Consider the following 23,510-nt stretch of genomic DNA (forward strand, 5'->3'; position numbering starts at 1 on the left):
CAGCCAGTTGTACGGGTTTTTGGGCATTTTATAACTATTTCTCACTCTCCGGTTGGGTATCTGGTTAGATTTTAGTTTCCATTCCAGTTGTCACGCCCCGGCTTTTGTTATGTTTATTGTTTTAAAATTATATATGCCAGAAACAGAAAAAACACAACAACAAAAACAAAAACAACAAAAACTGGCCATAAATTATAAAGAGCAGATGCGCAGTTCTCGCTTCTTTATATATATATATATATATATATTTATTTTTTTTTTTTTTGGGCATTAGCATTTCGCCTTTTGCTGTTTGACGTCTCATTCCATATGGAAATGTTCCGAAAAGCGTCCATTAAATTGTCTGACTTGGACGACTGACTAATTCTTGCTCTATAAGGCTTTGGCTGCGTGGCACACACAGCTGCCAAGTTTTTCAGTTCCAGTGTTGCCAATTCCAGCTATTTTCTAGCTAAATTTGTATGTTTTTGGCGCAAATCTGGCTAGTTTTGATTATATTCAGCTGCCAATGTTTGACTATTTCTCTGAGCTATTTCATATTCACTTTTGTTTTTTATTATCTGGCTTTCCAATGACATGTGCTGACAACTCTGTTTGCTGTTTATCGATAACGATAGTTTAGCTTTTTGTCATCACTAGCTAGTGTTGTGAAGTGCAGCAGAAGCCTTTGAATGACGAATTGATTGAATGCGAATACTTCAGACTACACAAGTGTTTATTTTTTACTGTTATAAAATCGAAATAACTTTATTTTGACCACAAACAAATCAAAAAAACCTTATCTTGATAGCTTGCTAATTAAATGAAGCTATTGTTAGCTATTTCTAACATTAGATTCAGCTAATTTTTGGCGCTCATCTCACAGCTTGGCTTCAAGTTTACATGAACTAAGGTAGCGCAGACTTTGGCCCAATTAGACTTTGGCTCGCTTTATGCGCTAGCTAAACAATTAAGAGAGTGAGTGAGTCAGAGGGAGAGTGGGGAAGAGGGTCGAGGGCGACGTGGCGGCTTCTCATTCATTTGATGCCACAACTTTGCCCTCTAAGTGTGATTTATGTGCAACGCCCACGCAACGATCACGATCGCAATGCGATCACACGAATCGCACGAATCGTAATCGTAATCGTAATCGAGTCGGCTTCGCTTGCGGCTGAGCTGAAAGGTCAAATTCTCTATTCTAATTGATATATAACAAAAAAAAAAAAAGAAAAGAAAAGAAAAACGAGATCCAACGATCTTGCGTTCGCTCCAAATGCTGCCCCATTTTCCCCCTGGCGCGGTGCCAATCAATTTACGTCAGGCGCTTGATTGGTCAACCTCTTAGCCCCATACATAGTACATGCCCCCAGTTGGGCACCCCCGCTCCACCCCCTCCCAGCTGGCCACCCATTGATTAATGAAATTAGACAATCAACAAGAGTCTCGAATAAAAAGCAATAGTAGAACGAAAATTAAAATCACTTAATTAAATAATTTTTAATGTGCCTCGTTGTGCGTTTAATTGTTCTTCTTGTTGTTTATATTTTTTTGCTTTGGCTTCTTTTTTTGGGTTTCTTTTAAAATTAGTTTAAGCTTTTTACGGCTGCATTTTGTGGAGCAGCTGTCGTTCGTTAATTGCAAAGAATGGCCGTTAAGAGCTTGCCTCTGCTACATTATTCAAATTGGCATCTATTTGCCGTTTCACAGCTCTTAGACGAGCTGCTTTCTGTCCGACAGTCCGACAGTGTCTATGCAAAGTGGCATTTGGCATTCTGGAACTATGGACTCACCACTTGCTAAGATGAAGGTCGTGCGATATGCGCTAATTGATCAGTCATCTAGACATACAGCAGCTGATAAAGGCTATCATGGGCATCAAGAGCTATAGCTATCTAGTTTTAGGTTTATTTCACATGGATCAACTGATCAGGAGAGAGAGAGAGAGAGAGAATGAGAAGCAGCATAAGCAGTCTCTTGTTGAAGAACTCACATAGATCACTGATCTGAGCTAAGGCCAAAGAGAGAGGAAGAGAGGAGGAGAACTCACATAGATCATCGATTACAGTGTGAGAGTGAGAGCAATAAACACAGTCTGATCTATGAATCTTGTGCCCTGTTGATCATTGATCACTGTTAAAAAGAAGAGCGGGTGAGAAAGAGGCAGAACTGTATATTCTACAGAACTAGAACTATACCTTGAACAGCCATAAAATTAGAAGCTGATAAACATTGATCACTGAGCAGGGCAGAAATGGTAAAGGTATACAGTCGACCGGTTACGATAAGGCTTATAAGATCAACTGATCACAAAACTAGAAAGAAAGCTCAATATGTAAGCAATAGGTTGAATGATCAGTTTGAGGTGAAAATGTCTCTTGATGATCATTTATACGGTCTACTTCACTGATCTTCAGAGAGAAGCCGAAATTGTGCCCACAAATGATCATCATGTTGGTATCTGTTCCACGGGAAAGTTGTCAAAGATTGCATAGGGTAAACACAGCTAAAGCATAGAACACTCTCTTGGCAAACATGGCTATCGATCGGAGCAGCCAGCCCTGTCATAGATCGCATAGATCAGCGTGTTTGTCCGTGTTACGTGCCAAGGTTGTGGCTGCAAATACAAATTGCTAACTAATGTCAATGGGTTAACAAACAAACAAATAAACAAATGAACAAATGAACTGACAAAAGAAGCGTACACACGCTCGACACTTACGATTCCAGTATTATAAATCTTATGACTGCTAATGAGACTCGTAAAACAGAGTCACATTTATTCTAGACATCATTTGATGTCTCTCTGTGCACACGTTTAATATGTAGTATGTATAAAGAGTCTTATTACCAACGCGTTGTACAATGTACAATTCTTATATTGTTTATTATTTTTTTTGTTGTTGTTTTCTTATATTTTGTTTTTGTACTTTTATTGGCAAACAGCTAAATAAAAACTCCATGAGCCGTATATGATGATGACCTGCAAAGCACTTTGCATTTCATTAAGGTTTCATTCAATTCAACAGCTTAACAATTATACAACCTTTTATTTTATTTTTTTTTTTTTTTATATTCAATGCAATCTGTGCTTCATTTTAATTTTCATTGCATTTTTTAATTTTTCTCTTCAATTGGCAGGCTTTGCAATGTCTTATAGATTTTACATTTAAATACAAAGTTGTTTTTCAATTCAATTTTAATTTCAATTTCAATTCAATTAATCGCAATTTTAAAATGTGATTGTGATTCCATTCAATTTGAACTTCAATTTTTAACTCAATTTTAATTTCAGTTTCAATTCAATTAATCGCAATTTTGAAATGTGTCATTTCAACAAGTTCGCTATTTTATGGTTTCGGTGTGTGCAAATCACTTGAATCCAATTAATTTTTCACTTCAATTTTAACTTCAATTTTACCTTCAATCAGCTGAGTTCGCATGCCTTTATTGTCAACTCCATTTCTATTCAATTTCCAATTTCTTTCCAAATGCCTTCAATCAAACTTTCAACTTACTTTCATAGAATATTCAATCATTATATTTGATTTCAATCAAACTAATATCAACCGTGGGGCATGTCTGGGCGCCTCCACCCTTGCTCTTGCCCTTGCCCTCGCCCTCGTGCCGCCCACGCCGGCCGCAATCATTTTGTTTTGTTTTATGGGCTTCTTTTTTTAGCATCTCTCTAAATAGGCACAGAAAATTGCTGTTAATTGCAGCTAATTGGGTTTTTGCACATTTCAATGCACAATTTTGTGAAAATTCGCACAAAATAACCAAACGAGCGACGCATTCGTTTCTGTTGGTACCCCGTTTTTTTTTTTTTTTTTTTGTTTTTTTGATGGTATTTTTCGTTTTGTGTGCATTTGTTGTATTTTTTCAGCTGCCGCTTAACGCCTTTTGGCATTTCAAACAAATTAATGCCATTAAAGATGCAATTCGAAAAGGCCTTAATCCTCCCCACACACAAATGTTGCAAATTAGGTAGCTCTTTCGATTTGTTAGTTAAACAACTGGTGCTGGAGCGGGTTGCGAGGGGGCTGCGATTTACGAATGGCAAATACACCAAAATACTGAAATACTCAAATAAACACACACACACACACACGCACACACACACACACGCACGAAAAACCAAATAAACAAAACGTCTTTCGTTTTGGTTTTTGTCGTCGTTTGCTTTCAAGATTTAAGCCAAATTAATGGACACTGTCAAGGGGGGGGAGAGAGAGGGGCTTTGGTAGAGAAGCGATTGCTGCTTCCCTCAAACAACCCCTCCCCCCCCTCCCCCTCCGCCTTCCCACTGCCAGTGTGTTTGCCTTAAAAATTGACGCTACCTACGCGCGTTTGTTTTTAGCGTCTTTCAGCTTGTGCTTCTTCTTATTGTTTTCTGTATATATTTTGTATATTTTTCACGTCTTGTCTTCTGCACTTTTTGTTTTCTTTTTCATCTGCTTCTTATTTTTTTTCACGCTTATTTTTGTTTGTGTCTTTTTCGAACTGTCTTAGGTTTTTGCGATGATTCATTCGCCGGTCGCCAATTTAAGCTAATAGTCTGTTTAGACAGAGAGGGGTAGGTGGGTGGGTGGGGGGTGGTGTGTGTGTGTGTGTGTGAGATGGTCAGACAGTGTGCGGGGTGTGAGGGTTGGCTAATCAATAATCATCAATCGTCTTTTACACACAGTAAATAACCAAAATACTTCAAACGGGGGGAAGGGAGCGGGGTTGTGTGAGGCGCAGATGGTTCAGCGCTGTATACGGGGAGTGAAGGGGGGAGTGGGTGGGGGGTGGGGGTTGGTAGGGGGTTTTGATGTTTGGCCACATAATGGATGAGCATAAGCTGCAATTATTGATGGGCGTACGCACAGCCTCGGCGCAGTTTCAATTACAACAAATGCTGTTAGTTTGAATACAAAAAGTGAATACTCTGTGAATACACTCGTTGAATAAACTTAATCCACACTTGAATTGATGGCATTGCTTTAATCATATCATTTTTAAAAATGTTGCTAACCTGTTGCCTCTGCTTCTTCTCATTGCAGCTAAACGATTGTGCATTTTATGGTAAGTCAAAGTGCGGCCATCGATCTGTGAAAATCTGAGAAAATTGAAAACCGAAAACTGAAAAGCTGAAAAGCTCAGCTGAATACCCGTAAAAGCCTGTGTAAGCCTGATAAAAAGCCGCCTCATTTGACAGCCATCAATTATGGCTGTTTATGGCTGAACAAATGCATTTAACTGCTTTACGCATTCAATTAATTTATAATTTAATTTCAATTCAATGTTGAATCAATTCAGTTGAAGCTTAACAACAACAATTGACAACAATATGATTCAGCTTGTATTTTATTTAAATATATTTACAAATATCAAATTCAAACTCAATTCAATATTGGAGTCTAAGGAACATAAAGTTCATTTTTATTGAAATTGAATTTATTGACTGCTCGCTAACTTAAAATAAAATTGAAAGTAGATTTAAAGATGATAATTTTTAAAAAAAAAAGTTCTAGTTTTTAATGCATCAATATCTTTGGTTAAGATATCGTGTTGTTTTTATTTCAAATGCTTCTAGATTGAAACTAATTTCAAATCTAATTGAAATTGAAATTGAATGTGATATTGAAGTTTTAAGTTTACAGAAACAGTTTTGTTATTATTCCATTTATATAATTTATGCTAAAGATATTTTCAGTCAAGATATTTTGTTGTTACAAATGCAATTTGCGCTGTCAATTAACAGTTCAATCAAACAATTCAATTTCAATGCAATTAAGATAATATTTATATTTGATTTTCGAAATGCATTTGAATTCGATTTCAATTCAACTGAGAGCACATTCAATTCTTTGTATTCAATTAGCCACATTTCGTGTAATTTTACAAATCAAAAACTGTTCAATTTAATTCACATTCAATTCAATGCGTTTGCTTCAATTTAATTTCTGTTCCATTTCCATTTCCATGTCAAATATTTGTGAAATATGCGCGAGAAAAAAAATGCTCTGTTTACATGTCAGGGCATTGCCCGTTTTGCCCGGTAGCCCATTTTGGCCATGTTCACTGTAAACAAGCTGGCAAATGGCTGTTGGCTAAATTTAGTGAATCTCCCCTTACCCCTAAACCGCCTGCTCGTTGCGGGCGCCCTGCTAAATGCAGCTTCCTGGGCTGCCAACAAAAATATTGCGTATACGCCGCATGCGTCGCACCGTGGCACGCGAAATCAATCAAAGGCAGCTAATTTGCTGCACGCCATCTGGCAAAGACTGTGCGTCAGCTGCCACAAGGTGTGGCAAGGCAGCGGCGGCGGCAGCAGCTTACGAATGTTGTGGCATGCAACGAGGTGGGGGTCCAGCAGACAAAGCGGCGCCAGCTTGATGTCCTTGTAGCGGCTGCTGCCAGCCTGCTGCCTGCTGCCTGCTGCGTGTGGCATGTGGCATGTGCCCCAAATGGCGTCAAATCAATCAAACAGCGTAGAAAATCTGCCCGCTTGCTGGCGAGTTACGCGCAATTTAACCTGTCTGCCAATTTGCTCTCTCTCTCTCTCTCTCTCTCTCTCTCTCTCTATCTGTCTCTTTGTCTCTTTGCAGCTGCTCTGTCTCTCGTTTGCTCAATTATGATAATTGCGCCCACACACACATACACACACACTCTCTCTGAAATGATAATGTCGGCGCCAGCATTTCCGTTTTTATGAACATCGCTGCGTCTAACCCTCCCCTGGCCAGCCCTGCGCCAGCACATCTTTAAGCGTTGACCCCTCCCTCCCCCTCCGTTAACCACATCTCTGGCTTGAACACACCCAGCGCTTGGGCGTCGTGTGGACACGTGTGTGGGTGCCATCCATGGCCATGTCCATGTCCATGTCCATGTCCGTGTAGTGGCTGCCTGACACGCACAATTAAGTGCCACCAGCCCCAACACTCGCTCCCACTCTCTCTGCCACTCTCTCCCCCACTTTCTCTGCCCATTCGCTCCTGCAGTTTGCTCGGCTCAAGGATAACGATAAACGATAAACGCGTCAGGCGATGGCTGCAGCTTTGCTTTTTCAAAATCAAATCAAATAAAATACAATTTACTACGCTCACGCACGCTTCATGCTTTAGCTATAGCTCTGCCACCCGACCCCCTACCCGCTCCCTTTTTATTGCCATCCCTCCCCCACTTATCCCCCTTGCACCCAATTGTTGGCCCTAACTCTTGCCAGCAAATTGTTGATATATAGAAATGGTCGACGTCGCCCTGGCGCTCGTTTTCATTTTCATTTTCGTTTTTTTTTTTCGTTTTTTTTTTCGACTATTTTTATATCTATTTCACATTTTCATTTCCGTTTCGCCTTAATGCACTTGACCTTCAGCCAAAAAAAAGACCATATATATATATATATATATACATTTATATATGTATATATATGTATACATATGTATGAAATAGAAATAACAAAAAATATTCTCAAGTTCTATTCCATTTTGCATCCAACGCAGACGAAGCGAAACAGGCAAAACGAATATCTAGTCGGAGGCTTCCGGGCAAGAAATACACAAAAACTTATAAAACGTAATTTTGCTTGAAATTTGAATTTATTTTTTTAATAGAATATAATAGTGCATTTCATTAAATTGCCCTGCGCATGCTGGATAGTATTTACTTTGTCTTTCAATTTCAATTCAATTTTCGTTATTTCTTCAAGTTTAGTCAAATATTCATTTCCATTTCTTTTCCATTTTTTTTTTATTTAAATTTTTTTTTCATACCTCTTAGTCGTTTTTCAACACAACTTTGTCTTTCAATATCAACTTCATCTTTGTTTTCAATTTCAATTCAATTTAAATGAGTTTTTCTTTAATTTCAATTTATGACTTTGTCTTTCAATTACGATCACATTTACATTTGCTTTTTCTTTCGACTGAATTTTCTTTTGATTTCAATTCTACATTCAAAGTAGAAGATCGGGTTTTCTTTTGCATTAACCCTATGTTAGGCAAAAGTATGTTAAAATATGCTCTTAATTGACATTTCAGTTCAATTGAATTGAATACAAATATGTTTTAATGCATGTCAAAACTCTTCTTAAGTCCATTCAAACTTTTTAATGAGTCATTTGTCAAGTAACAGCTTCAATTTGCATTTGATTTTGTTTACTTCAGGCTTTTAAGTGAATTTTTATCTGTTCAATCGGTGCTTCAATTTCAATTTCAATTTCTTGACATTTGTTGCAAATTATCTTATAAATTAGTTTTTTTCAATTATGATTCAACTGATTAACAATTGTTGTAGTTGTTGTATTGAAATTTCCCATTCAACTTTGAACAATTGAAGTCTATTCAATCTCATTTCAATTGTTATTCAATAAAAGCGAAAATGTTCTAGAAAATCGCGGTCGCATGACAAAAGGCCACGTTGCACGCTCCTCGCCATTATGGCCATAACACTGTAAATTTCCAGTGTAAATTCCATTAGGATTATATTACCAGGCACACACACACACGCACACACATTGGCAGATTGGCAGGGAAGCCACAAAAGTTGCGCTGGCCCATAAACTAGGAGACTTTTCTTTTATTATCCTTGGCAGAGAGTTGGCAGCGAGGACACAGCTGAAACGTAAAAAGTTCAAATGGATTAGGGCCAAGCTTCAAGCGGAAGCCCAACAAGGCGTTGGCCACACACACACACACACACATACACACACACACACATAGAGAGAAAGATGTTGTGCGTGCCAAGCGGGGATATGTGTCAAGGACATGCGGCAACAGAGCGCAAAGGCGCTTTACATTTCTCCATTAGCCGATGTATGCATGTGTGTGTGTGTGTGTGTGTGAGGGTGCGTGCATGTGTGTGTGTGTGAGTGGACTATCATACATTGTATATTGTAGGCGTGCCTAACTGCAGTTAACACACAGCTCGCACACCTTTCGCTCCGCCTCCGCCTCGTCCTCCTTTGTCGACATTCGGGACACATTTGGAGCACAAACTAATTGATATTTTCACAGTCGTATTTCTCCCATTTTTCTTCTAACATTGTTTTCTCCTTTCTTTTCTCCCATTTTAGTTTTTTGTTTTTATTTTATTTATTTTATTTTTTTTTTTTTTGGCACGCCTTGTCGCATAAATTTTCAAGTTTTGTCTCTGCTCCCAGGAGAAGTTGCGCACACGCCCAGTTGCCAGCTCTTGTCAGTCCAAATGGATTAATATGATGAGCCTAGGCTGGTGGCAAGGCAGATGAAGTTGAAGTAGACTTAAGAGTTATGGCCACAATTTTTTAGCCAAATTAATGTCATCACACAACATTACAAATGTAGAACGCATAGAAGAAGACATCTCCGTAGCCTTAAGGTATATAAATTACAGGAAAAACACCTCTAAGCTATTTCTGCTATTTAAAGAGTTTTCTTCCACGGATAAATATACGTACATATATGAATATATATATATATGTATATTTGTATAGTATGTGTTTCGCTTAATCGTTGGCCCGTTTTTCTATAGAATGCCACTGGATGCCGCTCTTTGTGCTGCGGACGCGTGCGGTTCATAAACAAAAGTATTTGGCCAATGTGTTTACTTAGCCAAAAGGCCGCTTGCCACGAGATGCACGTTTCTGTTTCCATTTTTTTTCTCTTTCGTCTTTTTTTTTTTGCATCTTGAATGCCACAAAGCATTTCCTAGAACATTTCCAATATACAACTGGCAGCTGGCAAGTGGCAACTGGGCAGCTGCTGCGGCTGCGGCTGCGGCTGCTGGAGCCACTGAAAACCACCGAGCTTGATGGAGCTTGGGGGCGATAACGAGTGCGACGCAGTGCCACAAAATTTCCATTAGATTTATTGTGTGTTGGTGTGTGTGTGTGTGTGTGTGTGTGTTGTTCTTTCCATTTTGGACGCTGCTTGATGCTCGTTTGCAATAAATAAACACAATAAACAATTTTAATGCGAATTCCTTCATAAAAATCATGTTGATGCGAGCGCCGGTTGCCGCCCCGCCGCTCGCACCCCGTTGGCCGCCGTTCATCATCACGATCATCATGATCATCAACATAATTATCAGCATCAACAGTTGGTCATTATGTTGTTGCTGCTGCTGCTGCTGCTGCTGCTGCTGACAGCTGTCGCATGGCAACGCTGGCAAAAGATACAAAGATACAAATGTATCTGACACTCAAATGCGGCACATAAAATGAGGTGTGAAAAGTGTACTAAATGTCTTAAGACAAAAGCCAAAAAGAAAACATATAAAATGAAACAAAAAATAGAAGCATAAAGCCCAAGCAATTGCTTGATAAAATTCCAAAAAACAACACACACACACACACACACGCACACACACGCACACACAATACACTCATAAATATCAATAAATTAAAAGGCACATTGCAGGCCAAGTTAACACGGGCTGCAAGCTGATAGCTGATAGTGTCAATGACGGGCGGCTATAATCAACATAAATCGCTTTGATGTCACACATGTATTAAGTCTCAAAATTAATTAGATTTTCTCAGCCAACAACATCAACAAGAACAACAACTAGAAGAGCTACAGCAACCAACTTTGCGTTAGATAAGCATTTTAAATACCCTGTATGCATGGAGCATGGATAGGACATGTATACTGGCCAGGCAGAAGGCTGAGTCGATTTAGTTAGGGCCGATTATCAGCTTAAGTGATTGTTATCGATATATTGTTATCGATAATTAGAGCTATAGACTTGATATCGGATATCGATACAGATGTGGTTTTTCCGGCATAACCCGAAAATTAACCTAACTCCCCGCTAGGCACACCCGACGAGCGCATTCTGATTTCTTTTGTTTTTATATCAGTTTGTTTTTTTTTTTGTGTGTATTTCATGTTGCTGCTGATAAGACATCTTTGACACAAGACAAGGCAGCAGCAGCGACAACAAAAAAGCCAAACAAAAAAATAAAACGACAACAACAAAGGCAGCTGATAAGCTCTTGATAAAGCCAAAAAGTGTATTGAAAGTTTTGATTGCGAACGTCCTTGCATTAGGCACACACACATTCACACACGCACACACACGCACACACACAGAACACACGCACTGCACCTGAGCTTATCTAATTTGTGACTAATGCTGAAAGGTGCGTGGTCGTGAGGCGGTTAAATGTCCAAGTAGATACGCATAAATACATACAGAACAAAAAAAAAAAACAACACATGTACTACACGGAGATACGGCTTACAAAAAAATAGCTAAAAGATAACTGCACATACACTGAGCGAAAAGCAGCGCCATATACAATATGTAAATAAACGCAGATATATAAAAGCGCAGTTCGCTGTTCAGTGTTGTAAAGTGTCAAGTGTGTCAACTTTATTTGAAAGTAGTGTTAAACATATTTGTTAAAAGTTAACTTAAAAGTTAGCTAACATTTGAAAGCAAAGCTCAAGTGCTGTAAAGTGTGTGAGCTTAGTGAAAACATCTGTGAGCAGCTTAACAGTATTGATCAAAATACCTATTCGATTTTATAATAAGCCCATGCAGGTATACATGATAAGCTTTAAGTGTTGTAAAGTCTCATATGATTCAGTAAGTTCGCAAATCAAGTGCTCAGCTGCATATTTTGATTATAATTTTGAATGTATCTTGATTTGTAATTGTACTTAACCAAATTAATTATCTATAAGATGAATATCGTCGAAATATGTTTCTCAAATCTCTAAAGTTGATTTTCTCTACAATCTATACTATTTTAAAAAGAAGGCACAGAGCAATGTGATGGGCCTTTAAATTTCGACCCAAATCACTTCTTCTTTTCAATTTGGAATTCAATTGAGGAATGTGTGAGATCTGATCGATAACAGATTCATTGAATTTTCAGCATTCGATCAAGTATTCGTGATTTAATCACTTTTCTTTTGCGCCGTGTATGCACATATGCCTATATATAAATATAAGTATGTACATAGATACTAAGTAGCTGATAGTCATACCTTCATGAATCTTTTTGTACATATATATAGACAAGTGTACAAGTGCACACACTTGTAGGTGTGTTGACGCATTTTGTGAACTATGCTGACGCATTCAATTCAATTGCAGTTTGTGGTGCAATTTATCGATAAATGTAAATAAACGATAGATATTTATGCAAAAACGATCAAAGTTTTATATCGAAATACAAACAGGCCATTTATCGATAAATGTACATAAACAATATGTATTCATACAAATGTTATAAATGTTGTGTGAATTGTGCATTTCATTTAAGAAAAAACAATAATAAGTTTGAGCATAAATCGATCAAAGCTTTTATCGATACGCCAATTGGTAATTTATCGATAGTTGCATATCTTATGAAAATTGCCCCTTTTTATGTTTATGGTTTGCGCAATATTTGCCTGAAATATTGAGCATAATCAAATATAGTGTATATGCATATTTGCTTCAAGCACTCGTATAATCGATAACATTTCTCAAGTCTGTTGATGTGTTTGACCCCCTCCCCCCTTCATATACTTCAACTTAATGCCTGTGGCCTGTTTCGCTCATTTAAGCATATTTCCATAAATATGCCATTTCATAATTTGCTCGTTTCATTCATTTTGTGTTGTATTTTAATACCCTGTGCATAAAGTGAAAGAGTGTATATTCGATTCCCACCACATCCGTAGTGCTGCCCGTGCAGATGCCGAACTTGGAACTGTGTGTGAGCATTGCGCAGTCGGTTACACCCGACTGGCATATTTATGCTTGTATTTTTTTTCTACAGTTCTCAGTTGTCGGTTTTCCAAGTTTTTAGCTACGAGTTCCTAAATTTAACGCGCGAAACGTGCACAGAAATGTTTATAACTGTAAAACTTGCGCCACGCGTTCGCCATAAGTTAGTGGCAGCTCCCACATCCAACCCGCTGTGCCCCAAGCGCTGCAGTGGCCATTCCCAAAAACGAGCTCATGAAACAGGACATTTTTGGCACAACGACGAAAACGACAACAATCCGCTAGGGGGATTCAGCGGGGCAGCAACCAGTGTTGCCCATGCAGCTGTTTTTTATTTAGCTAATTTTGGCCATTTTCAGAGTGCTTAAAATATAAAGCACTGGCAACCCTGTTTATCGTCTATCGATGCATTTGTGTCATCTCCAACACATATAATTCAAGCCTTGCCAATCTGTTTCAAGGTGAACTGCGCCGAAGTTGGCAACTCTTTGCCTTTTCTTGTGCTTCAACTTTGTGCACTTCATTCTATAAAGCAGCTTGCTAATTAATTTCAGCTATTTTTAGCCTTTTTTCAATATTGGCTTTAGCAACTTTATTTTCGAGGCCAACAGCTGGCAACACTGGCAGCGTGGCATCAACTGGCCTGTGTTGCCAGAGGGCTGCAGGGCGCGGCCGCTGGCTTTCCGCGCCGTTCTATGTGCGAAATTCTTGCGGAGTTTTTGTGCGCATTTAATTTTTATAACATTTTTATGTGTTCTCTGTGGATGTGCATGCTAAACACAGAACAACCACCAAATGTTTCCGCACCCCCTCAGCCCCGGGCAACGCCTTCAGCACATTTGCCGAGCGGCGTGCGCGGCTCTTAAGTGAATAATAAATTAATTGAATAGCTACGCGGCCCATTTTTGGGCCGGAGCCGGTCCGGTCTTTGGGGCTTTTAAATTTTGTCTTTGTGGTGCGGCACGGCAAAGGGAGTGGGTAGGGCTGGGAGGAGAGGGGAGAGGAGAGCTGCTTTGTAAGCTAAATTGTAACTAGGCAAGTTTTTAGCACACTAACAAAAGTGAGTGAAAAGAAATGCACATCTAATCGCCCACTCCCCCGCTACCCCGCTCACCAACCACCCAGCGCAGGCAACCCCCCGGGCCACGCAGTTGCAGCTAATCAAAGGCAGATACATTATCTGCAAATGCTTTAATTAAACTGTACATTTTTCCACTATACGAAAGCTTTGGCCACGCCCACTGCTCAGACAGACATTTGGGCGGCGGCAGGGTGAAGAGTGGTGGGGGTGGGGTTGACGCCGAATCAATGACACTTAATTAGAAAATAGCTGTGTGTGCGCGGGTTCAGACGTCGCACCGAGCCGCACAGCCTGTGGCCCATTAATGTGGCAATTTTGTATCTGAAAGATACTTTTGCCAGTGCACGTCTTCTGTTTGCCTTTGGCTCGTGCCCCCGTCTCTTGCGATTGTTTGGCTTTCGCAATGCTTTTAATTAAGCCAAACCGAGAGCACCAAACACCCAGAGCCGAGAACGGAAGCGGAGAGCGGAGAACTGAGCGGCGAGCAGCGAGCTGCCGCAGTTATTTTTACGAGCCCCGGGCCCGGCCCCAGGCCGAAGCTCCTTCGTAGCCGGACCTGAAATTTGTTTTGGCCAAAGTGCAAAAAAAAAAAAAAAAAAGAAGAGAAACAGAGGAAAAGAAGAAGTACAAATGGAAAGCAGCCAATGATTGCTTTTTTTTTGTGCCCTCTCTATCCCTCGCTCACGCTCTCGCTTCCCTTTCTGTTCTCCACATATTTCATTTGCCCCGACGAAGGCTTTTATTTCATGAAAAACAAAACACATTTAATAGCTCTCAATTATTTTCAGCTCTTAGATGACGAATATTAAATATCCTTACATAAATGTCGCCTATTTCCATTTAATAAAGTGCCCTAGATATGTTGGCAAAGGTTAAGATATAATGAAGATTGGTAGAGACAAGTAAATACAATGTATCCTAAATATAATAGAATGCAGCAAAAATATGATCACTTTTAATAATAAAATATATAGCTTAAACTAATCATATGACATTGGTGTCATCGATATGTTATCGATAATATAGTCGATTAATCGATTATCACAATGCCTTCAAAGTGAATAAATCAATATCCAAATGGTAATAAATAGAGTTAATCGATATATTGTCTAATCGATTACATTATGCACATTAATCGAGAATCTCTTTACTGAGAATTAAGAAATTTAAACTGATGCAAGTGATCGATACATTATCGATATCGATAGGGCTTTCGATAACTTAACGCCAGACACTGTTTGCTAACGTATTGCTTTCGGTATTGTGCTCGGTCTGTGTTCTATTCGGTTCCATCGTGGACCTACCATCTGGATACTTATGCTCGATTTGAATACATTTTCGAAATATCACTTGAAATGCAAATTGCTGTTTGTGTGTGTCTTTTCTTCTGTTCGTTTCTCTCGATTTTTGCTTGTTGCGGACGTACGTTCGCTCGAATCGTGTGAAATGTGGAGTGCAGCCCAGGCACGTACGGCAAACATACAACAACAAAAACACGGCCACAGACAGCATGATAAAAATGTTAAATACTTAACAAATATTTAAAATATCATATGCATGTGCAATATATATATATATGTTTTTGGGATTGCACACGATCCACGGCTGCTCTGCAGCCGATCCGATCCGATCCGATCCGATCCGATGAATATGATGTATGCTCGCAATCAAGTGGCACTCACTCCACAACAAATCATTGCTGGACTCGTAATCGTATTAGTAATAATAATAATGATAATATATGAATATAAATATGTGTGTTATACAATTTGCCAGTAAATTATTTTATGCACATTTCACATTGCGGTTGTTTCCACTTATTCCAAGGAAGAGACAATAAATTTGTTTGGTAATTATCGAACGAAATTTTGTGCGGTTTTTATTTATTTATTTATTTATTTTTTTACTCTCTGACTCATATCTGTGCAAACTGTGCTTTATTGTTTATTGTTATAATATTTGTTATAATTTATTTTTTATTTTTGGTCATTCAGGTTTTTGTTAAAGATTGTTTCAAAAACTTGCATCGATTAATTCGAGTTTGTTGTATAATTTTATGCAAACTGGTTAAAAAAATTTCAAAACACGAACATATATCGTTGATTGATTAATTAACTGATATCGCAAATAAATCAAATACATGGATTTGTATATATAAATACTTATATATGCATTAATACAGTTTGATCGACATGCGTTTATTCAGTTCATCAATTGCACAGACATTTAAAATATATCGATTATACAATATAGCTCTTATCGATAATTTATATGAGTTGTGCAACGATTTATTTACCACAGAAATTAAACCTATCGATAGATTGCTTTGAGCGTCAATAAAGTTAAATGAAACGATTAATTTGTATCGATGAACATATCGATAACTTTCGCATTGGCCCAGAGAAACTTCTCCAAACATTTTGATATACGCAAGTACATCACAATGAGAACGAATCGAATATATTGATCGATAACATCTGTTTATCGATCAATTGCTCATAAACTTCATGCAAATTGAAGTTCGCCCTTTACAATTCATTCGCCCGCTATACATTTATCGCCTGATTGATGCGATCTTTGCATTTCCAATCGAACGAGCAAACAATTTCGCACACTTGAGAGCAATCGAAAAATGCCAACGATTCAACAAGTCCAGCAATCCAAGCGACAAGGCGACAAACAGACAACATAAAAAAAGCGCTTCATAATAAAAAACCGCTTAGGAATTTTAATGGCTAACAAAAAAAAAAAAAAAAAAAAAGAGGAGAAAAACACACAAATCAAATAAAATAAAAGCTAAGTACGAGTTGCTGTGCGCGCCCTGCTGGGCCGTTTGCCAGCTGTCAGCTCATCTTCGATGCGGTTATCGATTAGCAATCGAGTCAAGTCAAGCGATTGTCAACTGTTTGCGCAACACAACACAAAACAGCACGAAGCTGACAACGCGGCGTATGCGCAACGTGCAGCCACCTGCCGTGACCTCAAAAGCTCGGTTCTAGAGGAGCGGACAGGTAGGCCGGTGGGCTGGTGGGCACTTGGCCAGAAGGGGTCTGCGGCTGTGCGCATGCGCCGCATTTGGGCAAAATGATAGAAACTGAAACGCAGTAAAAAAGAAAAACAAATAAGAGTGCTCTAGTCGGGAGTGCACGACGAGCAGATACCCTCAACGCAGCGACAAGCTGCGGGACACACAATCTAGCCTTGATTTCTAGCGGCAACAAGAGCTGACTTACCAAATTTGGGCTAACTATGTCTTATAGTCTTCGAGCTATGCCTAAAGAAACGTGTCTCATATCGATATTTATCGATAATATGAACATCGAAGGGCCTATCGAAAAATGAAGGTATATTGTTCAGATCAGTTTATGGCGTTCTGGATGCTGCGTTCTGTGTGTCACATTAATAACCAGTATACCCATTTGAGGCATTTTCAATGGGCACAGGGTATAAAAATAGCATTTGTGTAGCGATTAGCATTTGGCGTTTGGCGAATGTCAAAAAGATTTTCGTTGAACAAGTTGCAACGCACATCAAAGGCAAAGGCTTTCAAAGCTTTCAAAGCCAGCAGAACAAAAGCTAAACCACACACACAAACACACATGCACACACACACACACACACACACACACACACATATATATATATATACGCACACACATACACACACACGAAAACATGCGAAAGCCATAAATCATAATTCTTTATTCTGGCTTTTTTCATTTGGTTGTTGCTCAAGTTTTACGTTTTTCGTTGTACATTTTCGCTTTTTGTTTTCTCATTTTAAAATTTAATTTTTTTTTTTCTTGACTGACTTTCAATTTGCACAAGTGTGTGTGTGTGAGTGTGTGTGTGTGTGTGAGTGTGTGGCTGTGTGTGAGGCACATAAAAGTGGCACTAAAACTTTTCGAGGCAACTGTAGCTGCTGCGGGGCACAGGGGTTGGCATTCGCAACAAACATTCCTGCCAAAATGATAAATGGCCCAAAAGCCAATACTAGAAATGGCAGAGCCACAACAGATCGGGCACCGAAGGGGTGGCTGCTCGTTATATTCTATGTAGGCGTCTGGGGGTTGGTTCGCTTTTGCATTTCGGATTGGTGAGTGGATGGGGATAAGGGATGGGGACGTGGGGTCGCAGTCGTATGTCCCTCAAAAACTACTTAGTTATACAGAACGCATAATTAGTCAAGTTTTAGCTTAACCCAATCTCTGGCTAAGGCATTCCGCACACAATTTCAAGCACATAACTGAATTCCTTGAAAAACCTCAAAGACCATAAAAAAATATAAAAAACAAAATGCGAAACATGGCAACACACAAAAAGGGCAACAAATTGCCATAAAAAAACAAAAAAAAAAAACAGAAACGAAAACGAAAAAACCCAAATTAACACTGGGAACTAAAATTAAATAATATAACTTTATATAATATAAATGTGCCATGTGGCAACGCTGCGAAAGCACAACGCAGCGAGTTGATAAGTTGCCTGCCTCAAAATCAGATTTAATTTTAATGGAGTGTCTTAGAGAAATGCAATTATGAGTTGATTTCATGACATCTGGCAACGCTGCAGCAGCAAAACCAGAATAAGCATTCGCAGTAACCATCTGGCAACGCTTTGCAAACATATTTGCTTTCCATTGGTTAAATCAAACTCAAATTTATCGTAAAATTATAAAATCTAATTGGAAATTTGGAGACAAATATAGAAACGGCGCTGTTCTGTCATATGGCAACGCTGCCTTATTAAGTTGGCTGCCTTATTAAGCTGGCTGCACGTATTAAGTTGGCTGTGCTCAGTTCTAATTGAATTTAAAACATAAATTAAAGATATATGGATTTGGGCCCTACGAAAGCCTATAAAACATTCTGTATGCAAGTTTCTGAAGAGATCTTAGCTGCAGTTTGAGCAAAGCAGATGCATAGAGTCTCAATTGACCTATTGCATAGCTGAAATACTTGCAATACTTGCAATGCTCGGAATGCATGTGCTTGTTGTTTGCATTTCACCTTCAACTGTGATTGACCGCACATACCCGCTGGGCTATTACACACACTCGAATGTAGATCAATTGTAGATCCGCCGTCTCTGGCTAACAGGCATCTATGAAAATATGTGCATTCTGCATTCAATTAAACGATTAAGTTCTTAATTGAGACATCAACATGGCTAACTAAACTACGCACAGCAAATGCGAACAGCATTGGGTCAGTCAGTCAGTCAGTCAGTAAGTCAGCTGGTTAGTCAGTCAATCAGTCAGCTGTCAGCTGCTCAATGCTTACATAAATCAATTTACTTACGTTTATTTTATAATTAAATTGCTTAGGCTTATACCCTGTACTACAACGAAACAACTCAGTGGAGTAGCCTCTCATAGGGCATTTATATGCAACGGACATAAAGTGACTCGGAATGTTAAGAAACCGCAACGGAGATGCAGCTACCCATTTTCCTATGAACTAATTTATAGCTCATTATAGGGTATCTTAAAGTCATTAAGACCTGTGTAGAGCACACAGGTTTCATTAAAGTTGCTCCAAATATTGCATAAAGAGCTAAAACATGTGTTTAACTCAATTTAATGTAATTCATAGCTGATTACAGGGTATCTGTTAATCGTGCAGTTTAGTAAGAGCACACTTGCTGTGTCAGAAAAGACGCTCCAAAAATAGTCGAAAGAATTGAGCCAAACAACGAATTAATGGCCCCTTACAGGGTATCTTTTAGTTATGCAGTTCTTTGTGAAGTACACTTAATTTTTTCATAAGATCGCTTAATTTTTTTTATAATATGTTGCTGTCATGCTCTAAAATATGCCTAAAACGTATGTTTAATTCAATTTGCAGTGCTCTTTAAATGCTTACAGGGTATCTTAAGGTCGTGCAGTGTACGCCACACTAACTGGCTTTTTATGAGCTGTTTTACGCTCACACAAGCTTGAATACGGGCGCGATTTGACTTGTTTTTTTTTTTTTTTTGAATTCTCACACACTACTCTTGCCCTATCACTCACTCACCCACTCTCCCTCTCTCTCTCTCTCTCTTTTTCTCTCTCTCTCTCTCTCTCTCGTGTAGAGCGAGCGTGCGATTCGTGCTGGTCGTCGCTGTCGTCGGTTGATGTCTCGGATGTCGCTGATGTGGATGTGGATGTCGACCGGTGCCGGTGGCCAAAACATTCAGTTGAATTCAACGCTGTGAGCAACACACGCTGGAAGCGCCGATGGAACCGCGTCGCGACGCAGCGGCAACGGCAGCAGCGGCAGCGACAACAATAACAACAACAACAACAACAACAGCAACTGCTAAAGAAACAAAAGCAACAACAATATTTGCACAAGAGCAACAAAAACAACTGCAACAAAAACTACAACCACAAACAACAGTCAGCTAAAAAGAAAAAACGTTTTATTAACAACAATTTGTGATAACCGAGAGAGACAACAACAACAACAACAACAACAAGTAGACGCGAGTGTCCAAAATAAAAACAACATTTATATACTTATACAAAAATATATATATATCCACATATATATCTATATTTATACAAAGCGCATATACAAACACAAAAAAAAATTTAAAAAATAATAATAATTATTAAACATAAAAATAAAACAATAAATATTTAATTAACAACAAAAAGCAGTCCAACAAATGCAACGCGTAGGCCTTCAACTGTGATTTACAAATAAAATATATTAAAAAAAAAAAAACAAAACAAAACAACAAATAAAATTTAAACAAAGTTCTACTATAAAAAAAGTGGCGAGAGAAAAAAATAGAATTCTACAAATAAACAAACGAGTTACGAGTGCTTTTTTTTTGAAATTCTTATTATTATTTACGTTTCGTTTTGTGCGTTGATTCGTTATCCAATTAGAATTCGCGCCCCAATAAGAAGCAGCAGCAGCAGCAGCAGCAGCCACACAATGTTCAACTCCAATATACCGGCCGCCGCGCTGCTGAGCATCGAGGGCAGCGGCCTTGGCGCTCACACGCCCAAAACTCCAGAGATACTCAACTCGCTGATTGCGATGACAAATCCTTTGGACAACTTCAATTTTAATGGCTCCGGCAATTGCAGTGCCGCCTCCACGCCGGTGGTCACCATACGCAACTTTTGCGGCAATGCGAACGGACAGGTGCGTAGTCAACCTTCACGCAGCGCTGGTGCCCGTTGATCGGCCTGCCTAATCTCAGATGTGGTGTCTTTTCTCTTGCAGTCGCACTCGCAGGACAGCAGTCATTCCAGTTGCTCGGCATCGCCGCTCGATTCGCCGGCGGGCACAGCGACCACGCCCAGTGTGCAACAGGTAGGTGTCAAAAGGGGCTGTCAAAAGGGGTGTGTTATGATATTCTATAGTTGTCATTGAACATGGCACTCAATTCGAGCACAAGACTCGGAATCAATTCACCAAATTTTACTTTCAATCTTGGCAAGTCAATTTCTTAACTTCGATCTTGGATCCTTTTCGATTAATACGTAGTCCTTTTCAACTTGGATGTAACGTAACATTTGATAATCAGTTCAACTTTTAATTCCGTAATTCAATTTTACTTTCAATCTCTAGCTCTTCAGTTCAATTATCTTATCTATTGCTTGTGGCCTTCAGGTGCAGCTTTTGGCTTTCAATTAGCCTTTTCAATCAATGAAATATTTCAATTGGACATATAGTTCATATCTCGCATAATTTACAATTTGACTTCTATTCTATTTTTATTTATCTTGCTCCATAGATAGCCCAACACGGTTTGATTGATCGTTCAGTTCAGTTTAATCTTGTCATAGCTGACAATCAGTACGACCTGAAAATCAGTTTAAACATAATTATAGAGTAAATTTATTTTTAATCTTAAGCAGTTCTTTCAATTAGTCAAGCGCTGTTCAATACAGTTTACAATCAGTTGAAATTGTAAAGCAATAGAGCTTAGCTTTCAATTTTACTTTTTTCAAACCTAAACAGTTCTTTCAATTATCCAAATAGTGTTTAATCAACATTCCTTTTCAAAGTTACATTTCGAATATTCCTATTTCAATTTGCATTCAATTCAATGACAATCAGTTAAAATTGTTTTTCAGTAAAGCTCAGCTTTCAATCCCCAGTCCAAGGCGGTTCAATCAATTTGCCTTCATTCAATCAAATTTTCATATCGAACAATGATGTTTCAGGACGCATTCAATTAAATGCTGACATTCCATCACAATGGACAATCAGTTAAAATTGTAATTCAATCGAGCTTAGCTTTAAATTTTACTTTCAATTATCTTGATGCAATCGATTGACGGCCTTTGGCTAACTTGACGACGCATTGCACAATTTTCACTTTCAATCTGGCATCTATTGAATTACTGCACGCGTGCATGCATTTCAATTCGGTTCAATTCAATTTCCCTTTCAATCTGGCCGCACCATTCAACGACAATCAACAAGATTGTCCAACATTTGCGTGCGTTTTCCATTTCCAATGTCCGAATTGCATATGTGGTGGCGCCCACGCAGCGCACGACGATGTGCCAAATGCCCACGCAATGTCAGTTGCTGCACCGGCTCCGGCTTTAGCTCCGGACATTGGCCGGCATCCGCTAGCACTCGCCCGCGCTTCCGCGCCCCCGCGCCCACACGCCAGCCCGCCTTCAATCGGGGCGACAGTCGGTTAGTCATTTGGTCGATATGTCGCTTGGGTCAGGCTTTTGGCTTTGGCGCTGAGCTCGTGGGCGTCGTTGTTGACGCTTCAATTGCAAAACGCAGCCAGAATTGATTTCACTTTTCGTATGCAAACAGAAATTGAATAAAGTATCTGTATCTGTATATGTATCTGTATCTATAGCTGTAGCTGTAGCTGTAGCTGTAGCTGTAGCTGTAGCTGTAGCTGTAGCTGCAGCTGTATCTGTATCTGTATCTTTAGCTGCTGCATTTGTATCTATAGCTGTTGCATCTGTGTGCGGCTGCACAGAATCACTTGACTGACATTGGCCTTAATGAGGCACGTAGCTGACGCAGCTCAGCTCAGTGAGGATAGGTAGGTGTAAATGTGGCTGGGTGGGGGAGGCGTGTTTTCTCGAGGGGCGAGTGCGGGTGCGATTATTGCATATGAATAACATTTGCCACGCGGCAATTAAATGCCATTCGAGCAGAGCTCACAGCTCCCGGGCGCATCCAGCAGATACTTGGATACATTTACGTATCTGTAAATGTGCGCTGCACTAATTGGCAGGTGTGCGTGTGTGTGTGTGTGTGTGTGTCTCTCTCTCTCTATCTATCTAGGTGTGTGTGTGTGATTTATGATTATTACTTGAAACGAATTTATAGGCATTGAACTGCCGCAAATTTTAATTGCCGCCAGTCGACGGCGGCGCAAGTGCAAAATATTACAAAAAATAAAAATTAAACACTTTTCAATTTGTTTTCTAACAAATTTCACATAAATTATAAGAGCCCAACAAACACACACACACACACACACACACACACACAGGCATATGCTAACTACTCGCTGTTGCCACTCGCCACAGTTTTTATTGCACTTTTTGGCGCAGCCGCTGCTGCTGCTGCTTCTTCTTAGTTTGCGCAAATATTTGCACAAATGTTTAAATTGTATTTTGCACATTTCACATAAACGCAAAATGCACAGCGAGAAAAAAGTGTAAAGAAAACGGCAGAAAAAGATGTAGAAATTTCAAAATGGCAAATATTGAATGTCGAAAAGTCGTACATAAAAAATACTTAAAAAGGCGAGAAGATAACACAAATTCCAAACAAACCGC

General features: G+C 39.2%; 1 protein-coding gene across 1 annotated transcript in view; it reads left to right on the top strand.

The window, feature by feature from the left end:
- Atf3 (Activating transcription factor 3) overlaps positions 1-23,510 on the top strand; it is a 58,434-nt gene that overhangs the window by 23,329 nt on the left and 11,595 nt on the right. The window contains exons 2-4 of the mRNA XM_002057147.4: positions 5,022-5,043; positions 19,820-20,886; positions 20,968-21,057. Of these exons, the coding sequence (XP_002057183.2) occupies positions 20,674-20,886; positions 20,968-21,057 (303 nt within the window). The 5' untranslated portion in view covers positions 5,022-5,043; positions 19,820-20,673. The remainder of the gene's footprint in view (positions 1-5,021; positions 5,044-19,819; positions 20,887-20,967; positions 21,058-23,510) is intronic.

Source organism: Drosophila virilis, chromosome X, assembly GCF_030788295.1.
Source record: "Drosophila virilis strain 15010-1051.87 chromosome X, Dvir_AGI_RSII-ME, whole genome shotgun sequence".
Classification (NCBI taxonomy): Eukaryota; Metazoa; Arthropoda; class Insecta; order Diptera; family Drosophilidae; genus Drosophila; species Drosophila virilis.